General features: G+C 41.0%; 1 protein-coding gene across 1 annotated transcript in view; it reads left to right on the top strand.

Annotated features, from left to right (window-relative positions):
* LOC124554840 (mediator of RNA polymerase II transcription subunit 16) overlaps positions 1-16,568 on the top strand; it is a 314,031-nt gene that overhangs the window by 40,632 nt on the left and 256,831 nt on the right. The window contains exons 2-3 of the mRNA XM_047128502.1: positions 1,156-1,302; positions 9,825-9,888. Of these exons, the coding sequence (XP_046984458.1) occupies positions 1,156-1,302; positions 9,825-9,888 (211 nt within the window). The remainder of the gene's footprint in view (positions 1-1,155; positions 1,303-9,824; positions 9,889-16,568) is intronic.

Here is a 16,568-nt window from a genome sequence, read left to right as displayed (position 1 = left end):
AAGGGATGAAATGAATTAAACACAATGAGATGAAAGTAATGGATCAATGAGGATGAAAGAAATGATGATGCAGTGTCATGAAATGATATCAGTGCAAACTGTTTAGATATGCAAAATCTGTGGTACCTGCAAACCCTATAGGAAAAACACTGGTAGTAGCTTTCCAAAATTGTGTGGAAACACAAGTAACAACAAAAGTTTGAGTCATTCCTGGAGTTGTGCTCAGATAGACAAATGGTGTGGGTGACTGCTAACAGTGAGCAGGAAATTCAAGTTGAGTTCCAGTCTGGTGCAGTATCATTTCATGTCATTACATTTTCATTGATTTTGGTCCAACAGTTATTCATTTAACTTACGTGCATTTGATTCATTTCGTGAAAGTTATATATATCTTCTGAAAGAATGAATTCCATCCTTTCAAACATCTGAAGTCATCTTATTTCCTTCATTGGATCAGCTGCCCTTAACTTATTGCAGGTTCCTTCTCTACAGCCCTCCTTCTCTACTCACTCTGCCCATTCCTCTACCCAACTGCCCCCCCCCCCCCCTCCTCTCTCTCTCTCTCTCTCTCTCTCTCTCTCTCTCTCTCTCTGTGTGTGTGTGTGTGTGTGTGTGTGTGTGTGTGTGTGTGTGTGTGTGTGTGTGTGTGTGTGTATTTGTTTGTGTTTTTCTGCTGGAATTGTGTCTAACGCAACAGTCAATTATTTAATTCGAAAACTAAGATGAGTCATTGTGGGAAGTGTTACTTGCTTTCTGCAATACTTGCAGAATTAATAGTGACATATCTTCCTTGCAGGACTAAACAAGTTTATTAAAAGTTTCCTTGACAGTTATCATAATATAGTCTTTTGAAATGGCAGATAAATGTTTCATTTCTTTATGTGTAATTGATAATTAATGGGATGAAAAGAATACATAAATAGTAACTAGACTTGATCTACGAGAATGAAAGCTGTAATGCATAGGGCATGAAAGAGGCTCTTAATGAATGTTCGCTGCTAAAACAAAGGGTAAGTTAATCCATAAGCTTATGGAATTGTGATTCTCATTTTCTGAAATGGAAATATTTGACCATGAATGCATGTTCACCTAAAAACTACCATGTGACTGTAATTTTTTTGATGCTTACGTTTGTCTTTGCTTTATTTTTTACAGCTTACATGATGGACGCACATTGTGTTGTATATCAAGCCAAAGCATCGTTGCATTCTCTGCAATTACTGAACTTGAAGACTGTTGGGGCAAAAGCTGGGGTTCACATGTTTACATAGCAGACCTGAATGTGCCATGGCATTGTCACAAGTATGTAATATGAGACTTTCTTCATTTGAAGACATATGTTGATGTTTCTGTTAAAGTTTTTGTTATTTACTTCATAGTACTCTGCTTTTGCCTGATTTTAAGATGAGTTTGCCAGTGATACTGGTTACAGTTACAAAATCATCTGTAAGTTTTGCCTGAATTCACTATACTGTGTGGTATTATAGGGAGACAACAGTGTGAACTTTGATCATGACTTTTAAGAAAACTTTGGAGACTCTAGTGTATTAGATGAATACTGTATTCCATATCAATCTATGTAGGTCAGCTATGATGGGTTTGTCATTCCAGCTTCCAGTCTGTCATTACAACTTAACTGGTCAAATGCATTTGAACTTGACAGATCAAGAATCCAAGTTGGCAGCTAGACAACATGTCATTTTTTACCGTAAGCTTTGTAAATTGCACATGGAGGTAGATGTTTTTCCCCAGGAGGCACTGTTTAACGACTTGCATTTAGAAGAGGCGACTGAAGTTTGTGGTGCCTCACCCTTGTTGTATTATACTTTTATGGATATGATGTCTGTTTTTTCGGACATGTCCGAAAAAACAGACACCATTGATGACCTGCAGCTGTCTAGAACGAAATTAGAATTATATTAATACCTTCAGCTGTTGATGGGCGTTGATATATATCAATGGGGACAGGTGAAAATGTGTGCCCCAACAGGGTCTCGAACCTGGGATCTTCTTCGTACATGACAGATGCTCTATCCCTCTGAGCCATCGAGGGCACAGAGGACAGGGCGACTGCAGGGACTATCTCGTGCACGCCTCCTGTGAGACCCACATTCTCACCTTGTATGTCCACACACTACATTCGTAGTGTCTCACACCAACACACTCATTACTCATGAAGACATTCTTACCAAGTCCCATAACAGTTCAGGGAATATGTGTGCATCTGCACAGAAGAAGAAGGTCATGGCCGGTATTGCCAGAACTATATACTTATATGGTGTCTGTTCTTTCGGACATGTCCGAAAGAACAGACACCATATCCGTCCTCCTGTGATTTGATAAATGTGGAAGAGCTGAAACAAGAATAGTATGTAGAAAGTGTTATGGAAGTGAAACATTGGAGTTGCAGGGTGTACTGTACAAATGGCTATTCTTACGCCGACATTACAGTCTCTGGTATTACCCAAGTGTGGTAAATAATGACTTATTTATTCTGTCATAAATTTCATCCTTTTATTCCCAGTACAGTAATATATCTTTGTATCACGCTAGGTGTGTGTGTGTGTGTGTGTGTGTGTGTGTGTGTGTGTGTGTGTGTGTGGGCGCGCGTGCGCGCGCGTTTGTGTGTGTGTGTGTGTGTGTGTGTGTGTGTATGTGGGCGCGCGTGCGCGTGTGTGCGTGTGTGCATGTGTGCGTGTGCGCATGTGTGTGTGCGCGTGCGTGTTTGCATGTGCGTTTGTGTCACCATTCAATTTTGTGATCAAAAAATTTACTCAGAAAACGGCTTAGTCTAACCTGGCTGTTACAGCTGAAGCTGGTGTGAACAGGTGTACCTGAAAGAGTAGATTCAGTCATGTTCAATAGATAATGCTATTAGTCTCCTCCATACTACCAAGAAAGACAAGGGATATGAATGCAGTACCTCACTCACAACTCTTAATGTCACCCCAATAAGAAGAAAGAGAAAAGTTAAACACTGTGGCCAAAACAAGGAACAGTTTAATAAAAACTATTGCAGTTAATAATGGTATTGATCTCTTGTTAGTTGAAAACATCTTCAAAATTAAAACTGATGCTAAAGCGACTACTTTAGGCATCAGTGCTGTTTCTGACAGTAACGAATAGAAGGAAGATTTTGCGGTTCCATTTTTATGCCCAATTTCTTATAGTATTCATCATCTTCTAATTAAAAAATATGGATGTAAAGTTGCCTTTTCTAGTAACAATAACTTACAAATGGGCATATGTCACTGTCCATGCGTAATAGGTAGCGCAACTTGTGTATTGTTTTCATAGCAGCAATGTAAGCCGCTCAGTCTGATGTTACTTGCAAGGTGTATGTACCAAAGACTGGAAAGTTTTTAATTTTTGAGTTGAGCAGTCTGCTCTAAATATTGAATATTGCCTTCTCAGAATATAACTTTACGTAAGTAACCTTTCTATGTTATGGCATTTTTCATCTTGGTTAATGTTTCTGCCAAACTTAATTTACTATATATTATTTTGTAGGAATTTTAAATTAGGGTGTCGATACCTGGGTAAATATATTAAACAATTACTTGCAACCGGTTGGCAATGTTACGTCCACATTGAAACTTATATATGTTTACTGACAGACAGCCACGTTCAAAACTGTCTAAATAAGAAAGGCATCAGCTTCACACATCTAGGAGAAACTTACAGACACCTTTCACTGATTTTTATCTAAAGAATCAGATGATGACTGATCTACATAGGGAATGCAAATTGATGTCTGCATGAGGAAATTATTTAATCCCAATGGACCCTCCTCCCCCCCCCCCCCCTCCCCTCCCGAGCTCACACACACACACACACACACACACACACACACACACACACACACACACACACAATATGCTTGTGAATTAAAGAAGAGGTGCAGCATCATTGTGTGGAAAGTAAGTTCACTGGACGAAAAATTAATCGCCCCTTGAAAAATATGTACAAGAATCATTTAATATTGTGTATTTTCACCCCTGGAATTGATAACCACCTGAATTTGGTTAGGAAGTATGGCCATAAGGTAGTGCAGGGCATCGCATCCAGGTTAAAGCATTCACTGAGGATTTGATTGCACAGTTCCACCAAATTGCGGGGATGCTGATGTCAGCGTTTCACCCACTGTTCCAACATGTCACACATAATTTCTGGGGGATTCAAGTTAGGTGATTTTGCAAGGCAATTCAGATGTAATTGGGTGGGGGAGTGTTCAAGAAACCAGTCACATATTCTTCCAGCCCGATGAACTTTACTGTTGACGTCTTTATGTTCCTGTGTGAGCAACGTCTCTTGCTAGGTGACGGACTCCAAATGTTCAAAAATGGTTCAGATGGCTCTAAGCACTATGGGACTTAACGTCTGAGGTCATCAGTCCCCTAGACGTAGAACTACTTAAACCTAACTTACCTAAAGACATCACATATATCCATGCCTGAGGCAGGATTCGAACCTGCGACCATAGCAGCAGCGCGGTTCCAGACTGAAGTGCCTAGAACCGTTCGGCCACACCAGCTGGCTCCAAATGTTCATTGCATGCAGTTCCCATCATAATATTCTCTCACTAACAGGGGGTAATGGACCTTCATTCACTGCCTGCAGCAATTGCTGTCAGGTTTGGAAGTGATTTTGATTCACAAGCTGTGAAACATGTCTCCGTTTCCTGTCATTCAGGATCTTTTTTGGAAAACAATTCTGACATCATGTTTTGTGGCTATATGTATTACATCACTGCTTGTAGACACGTTGAACTGTCCACTGCAAAACACAAACAAACTTTGGGTTGCCAAGCTGAGGAATGATCAGTGCTGCCAATCCTGTATAACCAAAAATTGCAGGAGTGCTTCAGCTGCTACTGTCTGATGTGAAAATGGAATACTGTGTGTCACAGGAAAGGAAGATTTTGTCTTAACTGTATTGTTGGTAAGGCTGATACAAATCTACAAAAAGGGAAAACAAAGCTGTCAACATCAAAGCTCACTGTGTGTGATGAGGTGGACAGCTGTTGTGTGACAATCATTAACGAGTAACCTCTGGTACACATGCCCAATGCCAGTTGAATTAGGCTTGTACAGATGCACTTTTATTTCCCGAGCTGCTCATGTTACCCAAGCAAAATCCATTAATTTAATCCTCCCCATCCCTTAGCACATACAGAAGACATTGAAGAAACACACACACACACACACACACACACACACACACACACACAGAGAGAGAGAGAGAGAGAGAGAGAGAGAGAGAGAGAGAGATATCTGTGCCTCTACATGGTGCCAGCTGGAGACACAATGTGAAGATGGGGTTGGGTGTGGTTGTATGGAGTGTGGCTGGTAGAGGGGGGGGGGGGGGGAGTGGCGGGAGGCAGGAATAGGGGTGGGAGGTGAGTAGCTAGTAGCTTGGAGGGAGGTAGCCGGTTTGCTGGCTAGGAATGGGGGAGGAAAACATGGCAGGTGCACAGGCTAGGGATGTGATGCATGGATGTCATAGCAGATGGGGAATGTTGCACGATGAAGGTGACAAGGTGACACAAATTGTGAGGTGATGACAGGATGGAGGAAGGGGAAACTGTTGTTGGAGGGAGTGGGGACAGTGTGTTAATGGAAATTAAAGCAAGGAGGATTACTAGAGTGAAGGATGTGCTGGAAGGATAATTTCTATCTGTGTAGTTCAAAGAAGCTGGTGGTGGAGAGAAGGATCCAGATGGCACAGGTTGTGATGCAGCCATTGAAGTCTACCATGTTATGCTGAACAGCACGTTGTGCCTCCATGTGGTGGGGTCCTATAAGCCTGTGGCAGGACTGGAGCAGGAAGTGCTGTTTGCCAGGACTGGGCAGGAAGTGCTGTTGAATGGATTGGGTAGGTCTTGTGCCTGTGTTTTCCACAGGAATATGAGCCCTGTGGCAAGAAGTTGGGAGAGGGAGTGGCATAGAGATCGACTAGTATGTTGTGTAGGTTGGGTGGGCAATGGATCACCACCGTAGGAGAGGTGGGAAGGATCTTGGATAGGATGTCCATTTCAGAACATGATGATAGATAATCGAAGCCATGACAAAAAATATGGTTCAGTTGTTCCAGTCCAGGGTGACAATGGGTGATGAGGGGGCACACGTCTGTGGCTGATTCAGGGGTGGGGGGTGGGAGTTGGGTGGGAGTGTTAAGGTTAGGGTTAGGGTTGGGGTTGGGGTTGTATGTCCAGGAAAGTGGCAATTTGTGTTGAGAAGGGGCACATGAAGCAGATGGGGTAGTAGGTGTTAAGGTTGTGGAGGAATGAGGATAGGATCTCTTGGCCCTGAGTCCAGATCATGAAGATATCAGTAAGCAAACAAGGTGTTTGGGAGGCTAGGAAGGTTTCCTCTAGATGGTCCATTAGAAGGTAGACACAGAAGTTTGCTATGTGGGTGCCCATGGCTGAGCCGCAGACTTGTTTATATGCCTTTGCCTTAAAGGAGAAGTAGTTGTGTATCAGGATATAGTTGGTACGGTGTATGAGGAATGAGGCCTGAGTCTAAAGGAAGTTGGGAGAGGTAGTGTTAGATAGCAGCAAGGCCATGGACATGAAGGGTGTTGCTGTGTAGGGTGTTGGGGTCTACAGTGATGAATAGGGATCCTGGAGGTAAAATGGGTGGGGATGGTTGAGAATCAGTAAATGAAGTGGTGTGTGTATTTACTGTGAGAGGCTAGGTTTTGGGTGATTGGTTGGAGGTGCTGGTCAACAAGAGTGCAAATTCTCTCAGCAGGAGCACGATAACCACCTATGGGGTGTCGAGGATTGTTGGGGTTTATGGATTTTGGAGAGTATGTGTGTGGGGTGTCCTTTGGGTGAGGAGGGAGGTGGAATCATGGGAGAGGTTCTGGTATTGACCTAATGATTTCGGTAGGGATTGGAGGTTATGTTGGAGTTCTGAAGTGGGATTAATATGGCAGAGATTGTAGATGGAGGAGTCCGACAGTTGGCAGAAGCATACTCTCTGGTAGCCATTGAAATTCATCACAGCAGTGGTGGAGCTGTTGTCTGCCAGGAGGATGATTAGGTCTGGATCTGTTTTGAGGTTATGTAAGGCTGTCCTTTCCTATGACGAAATGTTAGTATTTTTAGGATTTGACCTGGGGAAGGATGGTGAGGCCAAGTTGGAGGTAATAAGGAGTTTGGGAAGGTGACCACGGGATTGTTAGGTGTGTGTGTGTGTGTGTGTGTGTGTGTGTGTGTGTGTGTGTGTGTGTGGGAGGGGGCCGACAGGTAGATGGTAGTATGAACTGAGAGAGGCAAGGTTAAGTGTCGGGACAGTGGGACTTTGGTTGGAGGAATTTGTGGTAAACAAATGTTCCCACTGCAGGGTTCGGGAGAAAAAGAGTAGGTCTTTGGGAAGCCCAGCATGGTTAAACTCGGGTGTGGGGCTCAAGATGAGGCATTTAGATAGGACTGAAACTTCTATGGGATTGGTATTTTTGGTGGCAAGGTGAACAACAGTGTTCTGGGTTTGTTTGGATTCTGGGTATCATAGAGTGTTCGGAGGGAGTTTTAAAGGATGTGGCAAGTAGTAACTATTAAACACTACCCTTCCCAACGTCCTTCAGACTTTAAACCCACTACCTCATTCCTCTTACTTGTTACCAACTACATCCTGATACACAGCTATTTCTCCTTTGAGGCAAAGGTAGATAAAAAAAATTCACAGCACAGCCATGGACATCTGCATGACACTATTGTGCCAGTTTTTCTATGGACCACTTAAAGGAAACCTTCCTAGCCTCTCAAAACCCTAAGACCCTTCTGTGGTTCAGGTCCATTGATGATATTTTCAGGGTCTGGACTCAGGGCCAAGACACACTATCCTCAAGTGTTTCAGAACCTTGACAGCTTCTCCCCCACCTGCTTCACATGGTCATTCTCAGCTCAGTGTGTCAACATCCTGGACATTGACATCCATCTCTCTGAGAGCCCCATCCACACCTCTGTCCATATTAAACCCAGTAACCACCAACAGTATCTGTCTGCATTTTGACAGCTGTTATCTCTCCCACACCAAGATATCTCTTCCATGCAGCCTGGCCACTCGTGGATGGTGTATTGATGAGAACTCTCTTGCCCAGTATGCTGAAGGTCTCACAAGGGTGCTACTTCCTAAACCCAGTCTGCAAACATATTTACCATGCCATATCCTCGCGCGCACCTAATCCTCCCATCATCCCCAAGAATCAACCACAAAGGAGTAACCCCCTAGTCGCACAATATCGCCCTGGACTGGGACAACTGAGCCATATCTTTCTTCTGGGCTTTGATTACCTTTCGTCCTGAAATGAGAGAGAGCCTGTACAAGATCCTTCCCATCCCTCTGTGGAGTTCTGTAGACCACCCAACCTACATTCCTATGCCACTCCCACTCCCATCCCCTTGCCACAGGGACCATATTTCTATAAAATACCCAGATGCAAGACCTACCCACTTCACCCACCAAACACTTCTTACTCCAGTCCTATCACAGATTTATCCTAGCCCATCAGAGTCAAGGCCACCTGTGGAAGCAGCCTTGGCATAAACCAACTCTGCTCCAATCATTGCACATATTTTTATTTTGGTGTGACAACCATCCAGCTGTCCATCAGAATGAATGGCCACCGACAAACTGCAGCCAAATACAGTGTTGAACACCTGCTGGCACAATGTGCAGCTGTGCACAACATGGTCTATTTCTTTGGCTGCTTCACAACCTGGACCATCTCTATCCTTCCCTCCACCAGCAGCTTCTTTGAACTGCACACATGAGAATTATTCTTGCAACACGTCCTTCATTCCAATAACCCTCCTTGCCTCAATTTTCATTAACCCACTGGCCATACACCTTTCACCCAACAGTTTCCGCTTCCTACATCCTATCACCCCCTCTCAATTCATAACTCTACATCCCCTTCATCGTGCAATGCTCCCCATCAGATCCAACACCTGTGCATCACATGTCTAGTCAGTGCACCTACCATCCCTTCCCCCCTCTTTCCTAGCCAGCAAACCAGCTTCCTCTCTCCCTCTACACACCCCACCCCACCCCACCCCACCCCACTCCACCACACCACGCTCCGCACCACCACAGGTGTATGCAGGGATGCCAACTGCATTTTTCTCCAACATACCTTGGGTGTCAAATTACGAAAGTTCCGAAATTTTTTGAACAGACCTCACAAATTCACGAAATCTAAACATCTAAAATTAAAAATATTTAGCACAATTTTCTAAGCAATAAGCTTACTTAATTTTAGCATTGCTTCAAACTCTGAAGTCTTTTCAGTAGTAGGTTCTGGCAGCCCATTTCATTTGATTTTTTTTGTTTTGTTCCCATAAATAATACCTGGTGACTACTGGAACATGTCCATGAAGAAGACCAAAATTCTTTTCTCCCCATATCCTAATTAAAACAAACTTCATCTGGCAATTTTCTTTAGGTGTTCCACAGTATCTCGTGTATAATTTGAGATGGATGTTGGACGGTTTCTTCAAAGTGTGTGTGTCTAATTTCCTTTACTATCCTCATCTAGGCTTCAAGACTAATTGGCCATTACACCCTAACCTACCTTCCTTCCATCTCCCTTTGCTCCAATTAAAATGCTGTTACCATTGTTAGGAGAGATGAACCTCTCCCTCTCCCTAATTCTTTCTTATAGTTGATGTTTTATGAGCATGACATTTTTGCTGTCAGTATTACTCTCACAAACTGTCTATCTATTTAACATTAAAATTCTATTTTGGTATTGCAGACTGCTTTGCTATACTTGTTGCAGTGAAATTGTGTAATATGTACATTTTTGTATTACAGGGTTATTTCTAACAAGGCTATAGTGACAGCACTAGAATGGGATGTTCCTGGTGATAAGTTGCTGGTATGTATTTATTGCTGTTGTGTAATATCAAAATCGGTGATCGAAAATTACCTCATCCTCATAAACAGCTGAAGGCGTGATGTGTTCGTTAATACTACACAACAGTGTACCTAATTTATTTATGTTGTTGGATTAAATGAAAATAAAATATTGCATCAAATCATAGTGCACAAAACTTCAAATTCAGAAGTGAAAATTAATTTTTGAGAAATAATATTAACTGAAATAGGCTTCATTTTAATTCTTGTCTCATGTTGTATAATTTTTATGATCTATACTGGGAGAAATTACTGATAAACTTGTATGAAAATTACTTCCTCATTAAAACATGGTTCCAATGCAACCCTCCGCAAATTGCTGCAGATTTCAGTGCTGTGACATCAGCAAGTGTCAGTGTGCGAACCATTCAATGACACATCATCGATATGGGCTTTTGGACCTGAAGGCCCACTCTTGTACCCTTGACGCCTGCAGGACGAAGCTTTATGCCTCACATGAGCCTGTCATCATCGACATTGGTCTGTTGATGACTGGAAACATCTTGCCTGGTCTGACATTTCAAATTGTATTGAGCGGATGGGTGTGTATGGATATGGAGACAACCTCATGACTCCATGGACCCTGCCTGTCAGCAGCGGACTGTTCAAGCTGGTGGAGGCTCTGTAATGGTGTGCGGTGTGTGCAGTTGGAGTGATATTGTACCCCTGATTTGTCTGGATATGACTCTGTCAAGTGACACTTACATAAGCATCCTGTCTGATCACCTGCATCCATTTATGTCCATTGTGCATTCTAATGGACTTAGGCAATTCCAGCAGGACAATGTGGCACCCCACATGTCCAGAATTGCTACAGAGTGGCTGCGGGAACACTCTTTTGAATTTAAACACTTCCACTTGCCACCGGACTCCCAATACATGAACATATCTGGGATGCCTTGCAACGTGCTGTTCAGAAGGAATCTACACCCCCTCGTACTCTTACGGATTTATGGACATCCATGCAGGATTCACAGTGTCAGTTCCCTCCAGCACCACTTTAGACATTAGTCAGGTCCATACCACGTTGTGTTGTGGCAATTGTGCTTGCTTGCAGAGGCCCTACACAATATTAGGCAGGTGTACCAGTTTCTTTCGCTCTTCAGTGTATATGCAGTTTACCTTTTATTTTACATTGTATTTGTCCTGTGGCTGCTAACCAAAATCAGCCACAGGTCTACATTGTTAAGCCATGTCATCTGCAAAAAAGAAAAAGAATTGTATGTTCAACTAAAATTGGTGGCATATACCCGTTTCTGGTCTTACCATTGTAGTATTTGCCTTATCCTGAGCTGTTACAAGTTTGTTATTGTGTGCCAAACATGTTGTTGTGTAGTTTAACTGAACATGTGGACATCAGTATAAGGTTTGTGAACCTTAGGTATGACAAACTATTCCATGCAGTTTGTAATTCATGGATTATGTTTCATATTTTCACAGTGTTTACCGACTTCTTCTCCTGCTCATTTGTGAATAATGCTTCTTACTATGTTGTTGTGGCTTGGAAACACATTTCTCTGCACAAGTTTACATTTCTGATGCACTTTGACATGATGTAATAATTTTGACCTGTGGTTGATTTTGGTTGGCAGCCATAGGACATACGCAATGTAAAATAAAAAGTAAAGTGCATATATAATTGAAATAACAAAAGAATCTGATGTGGCTTATTTCCTAACCTAAACATAATCTGTATGTATGTATCTCAGAAAAATAAAAGAAAAAAACCTGCAGGGGATGCTATGGTGAAACATGTTTTGGTGTTAAAATTAAAAGAAGATTTTGTGTACTTCCAAAAAGGTGGATCCATTCTTAATTCATTATAAAAAGCTTGAGAAACAAGACCAGAAACTAAACAGACTATTGAACACAAACCTTCACAATAGAAACAACAGACACTGGCACACACAACATTTTGAAAGAGTTGTTAATTTAACTGAAATAAAGTTCTCAACATAGGAGGAACTACTACAAAATGGACCCAAACACAATCTAAACACACTTCGCACAAAGAACAATACAAAACATCACTATATAAAGTTAATGCACAATAAACAGTTAGAAAGGAAAGATACAGGAAATTTCTATTCAGGGCTAACTGGAGAACTAATAGCAGAAGAAAGCAGACAGCTTATCAGAAAGAACAAAAATACCACCAGTGATCACAAGATAACCACAGAAGAGAAAGCAGCCAAAGACGTACACAATAAACTGAAGTCAGAAAATGCAATGGTCACAAGAACAGACCAGGGAAGAACCTTGGTTATCACGTGTGAAAAGGACTATACTGAGAAAACACTGTATTTCATAACAGCAAACCAAACAAGAAAACTAAAAAGTGACTCCACCAAAAGATTCCAAAGAGAGACACAAAAACTACAAAAAATATCAAATCTACACTCTGACTGCCAAATAAAAAGAATAGCACAGAAGAACCCCGGGGCACCCACACTGAGAACTTTACCAGATTCACAAACCTGATAATCTGATGAGAGCAGGAAGCTTAGAAAACACTAACGACCTAATCAACAAAATAAAAGACATGAATGTACCCAGCACAGCTACACTACTGTCATTTGACAGTGCATCATACCAACAGAAGAAACAATCAAAATAACTGAAAGACAACTAAGACAGACAAACATTATCTTGCAAATACAAACAGTATGAACTATTTTGAAGGTAATCACAGGACAAAATTATTTCAGCTAGAAAGATGAGTTCTGCTTTAAACAGGAAGCACTCCTATTGGGGTCACCCATAAGCAGCATGCTGGCCAACATCTTCCTTAATCACCTTGAAAACAAAGTCTTTTAAGAAATAATAAAATTAAAACAGTACAAAGTAATACATTGGTACCACTACGTTGATGACATAATTTCCTTGATAGATGAAACACTTGACTGGATACTACAGAGACATCAATACTGCTGACCCAAAAATACACTTTGCCCTTGAAACTGAAAGAGACAAAACATAAATTTCCAAGACATATCAATAGAAAACAAAAACCACAAACACTGGTTCTCAATATACAGAAAACCTACATCAACCAGTATAGTTATTCACAACAGGGCAAACCACTTGAAAGCCCACAAGCAGGCAAGCCTCAGATACATCCTACACAGATTTAACAGAATCCCAATGGACAAAGATAGCTACCCACAAGAACTAAACATAATCAGACAGACTGGTAACAAACTGAACAATAAAATAAAAACACAACTGATGCAGAACACACGCAACAGTATCACAACACAACAGACCAGCAGCAACCAGACAACAGAGGACACACGGGGCACGTAAGTGAAGAATCCACAAACAATAAGAGAACGTGGCACACCCTGGCGTTTAACAACAAAATAACACACATGATAGGAAACATCATAGGAAAACAGGATATACATGTGGCATATAAAACAAGTAACACCAAGCAGAAAAGATTAAAAACACCCAACACCACCATAGATAAATTCAACAAAGCAAGCATATACCAGCTAACCTGCAAAAGACAGTGATTCAATATACGTTAGACAGACATGCAGAAGTTTCAGTGTAAGATACTCTGAACATGTAAGAACATTGAATAGCGACAGAACACATTCCACATTTGCAGCCCACCTCATCAAAAACAACCACCATCCCACTGACATAGAAACAGACCTCCAAATCCTAAAACACAGTAACCATCTGTACCAATTTTTAACAATAGAAGAAGATTATGACAGCCGGAAGCTATCACAAGGGGGGGAAAAATTCTCAGTGACCAAATAGAACTGTGTAACAAAATACTATTCAACACACTAAATGAATTATCAGACAGCACAAACTAGAACACCCCCCCCCCCCCCCCCCCACTCCATTCACACACACACACACACACACACACACACACACACAATGAAAACAAATGGCACAGATTCAAAGTTTGTGGACATCAAATGGGACTTAACATCTGAGGTCATCAGTCCCCTAGACTTAAAACTACTTAAACCTAACTAACCTAAGGACATCACACACATCCATGCATGGGGCAGGATTCGAATGTGCGACTGTAGTGTTCGCGCGGTTCCAGATTGAAGTGCCTAGAACTGCTCGGCCACTGCAGTGGGGCACAGCCCTGACAAGAGGACATAGCATGGCATAGTGCGAAGTCCAGAGTACACACACGAATTTTAAGCATTTAAACCATACCAAAAATGTCTCAACTCATTACTGTTTTGAATTGCTTCCAGTACATATTGACATTTAAACTCCTACAGATGTAATTGTTACCCAAGTGACTAGCAGAGGAAAGAAAGTCAAGACAGTGTTTGATGTTACATTGTAGGAGACGTCCTTCAATTGGGACTTCAGTTTGTAGACATGAAATATTATATAACTTAGTTCTTATGGTAATTTTTGAATAATGTGTATTTGACTAACAATGAAACAGGTTCATGTTTATTCCATGTAGTCATCACAAAAATGTGAAGTGTCTATTGGATGACGTAAAGAAACATTTTCTATGCAACAGGCACACCTGATAAAAGAAAAATAATGCATTCAGAGACTTCACAGTGATTACTAGTTTTATTTAGACAGGAATGGAAAGGAGCAAGAAATGGTCATGGCCATTATTCTACATATTGTCTGGGTACTAGGCATACTTGATCTAATTCATATAATGTGATGATGCAGACTGAGAATACAGAAATGATCGAAGTTTAACAGTACTTTTCTGCTGATGCATCTGAAATGACAAAAGAGCTATTGGAAGTTATATTGTTCAGTTATTTTCTTAGAAGTGCTTTACACTGTTGGAAAGCTTTTTTTATCGTGGGACTAGAGTGCACTATTAGTTCCAGGTGGAATTCTATTTATATTAAGTCTTTTCATCATCCTCCTAAAGGCAGAGGGGTCATTATGTTCAGGCCAAGAGTCCAATAGAAGCAATCACTTATTCTCTGCAATTGGTAAGAAGGTGTTTCCAATGTAACATGGAAAAATTTTCTCTCCTGTTTTTCCAGATTTTACTATCTCAATTACGAGACTTGTGCAGGTAAACAGTCCTTCTTTTTTAATTTTTGGTCCTAATTTGTCAGTTTGCCATGTTGTTCCTGAAGACAGAGGTAAAGCTGTAGAAACAGTAATCCACTGATACTGGTTTTGTTGTATATGGGTGTGTCACAGCATTCATTGATTGCACAAGCAACTCTCTCTCTGTTTTTTCTTTTCCTCTCCTCGAAATGATGAATTTATTTTGCATGAAACCTGACTGATTTATACACAGCTTTATACACAGCTTTTAGGTGATAACAAGAAGCTTTGTCTTCATGTCAGACATATGAATTTCTTGATAGCATTACTTATTTATGACATCTCCTCGACATGTTTACTTGAGGTAAACTTTTTAATTTTGTGACTTCCTTTTCCATGTAATTTCTCCTGAGTCTGTTTAACTAAGTCGTAGAAGCCTGGAAGGCAGTAATGTTTATCGTACTTGCAGTTCAGAGCACCAAGTCTTGTAGATCTCCATTGGTAACTGTGCATTGACTCTCACGAGCAATTCTAAATCTTTTGAATGGTTTTTCTTTCACACTTCTGTGAGTTTCATTTTGACTCATATTTTGTTCTTCTTGTAAGTCTTTCTTCCATTCATATGATTCATGTTCAGATTTATGAAATGAAACTGGCCTGCACACGGCTTAAGTTGAAGTGTTTTCTCCCTCCTTAGTTTAACCAAAACATTTACAGTCGTTTCTTTCTCACTGAAAGCTATAACTGTGCATGTTTTCTTTGTGTTTGGAAGGTACTCTATTTTTGTTCTCAGCTTCAATTAGCGCAGCAGTTGTCTTTTGAACAACAGTTCATGAAATTGTCTTGAGTCATTTCCTGTTTCTTCTCATGTTTCCTCAATTTTTAACAAAATGTCAGCATCATTGGAATGAATATCCAAGAAATTAGCTAATAAGTAACACATATGTAGGTCTTCAGGAGAAGTAAGTGTTTTCGATTGCATACCATGTTTTTCACATTACATCGTTACAAGGCTGAAAACATTAACTGGATTCCACAATCCTGTGAAACTCTGGAACCTGCACAAAGATAGATGCTATTGGCAAGCATATATGAAGAATTAACAAAGAAAATTAATTCAGTTTTATCTCCAGGGTTAATGCTTAGTGATACTGCAAAGGCAGCTACTAAGAGGCATCTTCAGAAAGTAAATGTACTAGAGTTTTATATTTTTTCAGACAAAGTGTATTTGAAAAAAATTGCAGAATAGTGTTGATATACTTGTTGTCTATTTTTTCAAATAATCACCATCCAATTCCTTGCACGTGGTGAGCCAAGGCACAAGCTTCTTTATAGCATCCTCGAATAACTCTCCTGCCAGATCCTTCCTCCACTTCAGAATGTCTTTCTGCACCTGCTCATCTGTTGAAAATCTAAATACACTCATTTTTGCCTTCAGCAAGGTGAGAAGATAATTTGAAGGCACCAAGTCAGAGAATGAGGGGATTGGGCGGGGGGTTCAAAATAACCTGATCAAATGTGTCCAAGCACACTCCCCTCATGAGCATCCCCCTTCTTTTGTTTTGAGTGTTCCTTTTCAGTTTTTTAGGGTCTCCCAATATCGTTGTGCATTTATCGTCTCCC

Source organism: Schistocerca americana, chromosome X, assembly GCF_021461395.2.
Source record: "Schistocerca americana isolate TAMUIC-IGC-003095 chromosome X, iqSchAmer2.1, whole genome shotgun sequence".
NCBI classification, from domain to species: Eukaryota; Metazoa; Arthropoda; class Insecta; order Orthoptera; family Acrididae; genus Schistocerca; species Schistocerca americana.
Note: the sequence above shows the minus strand (reverse complement) of the source record. Positions and strands in the feature narration are given on the sequence as shown.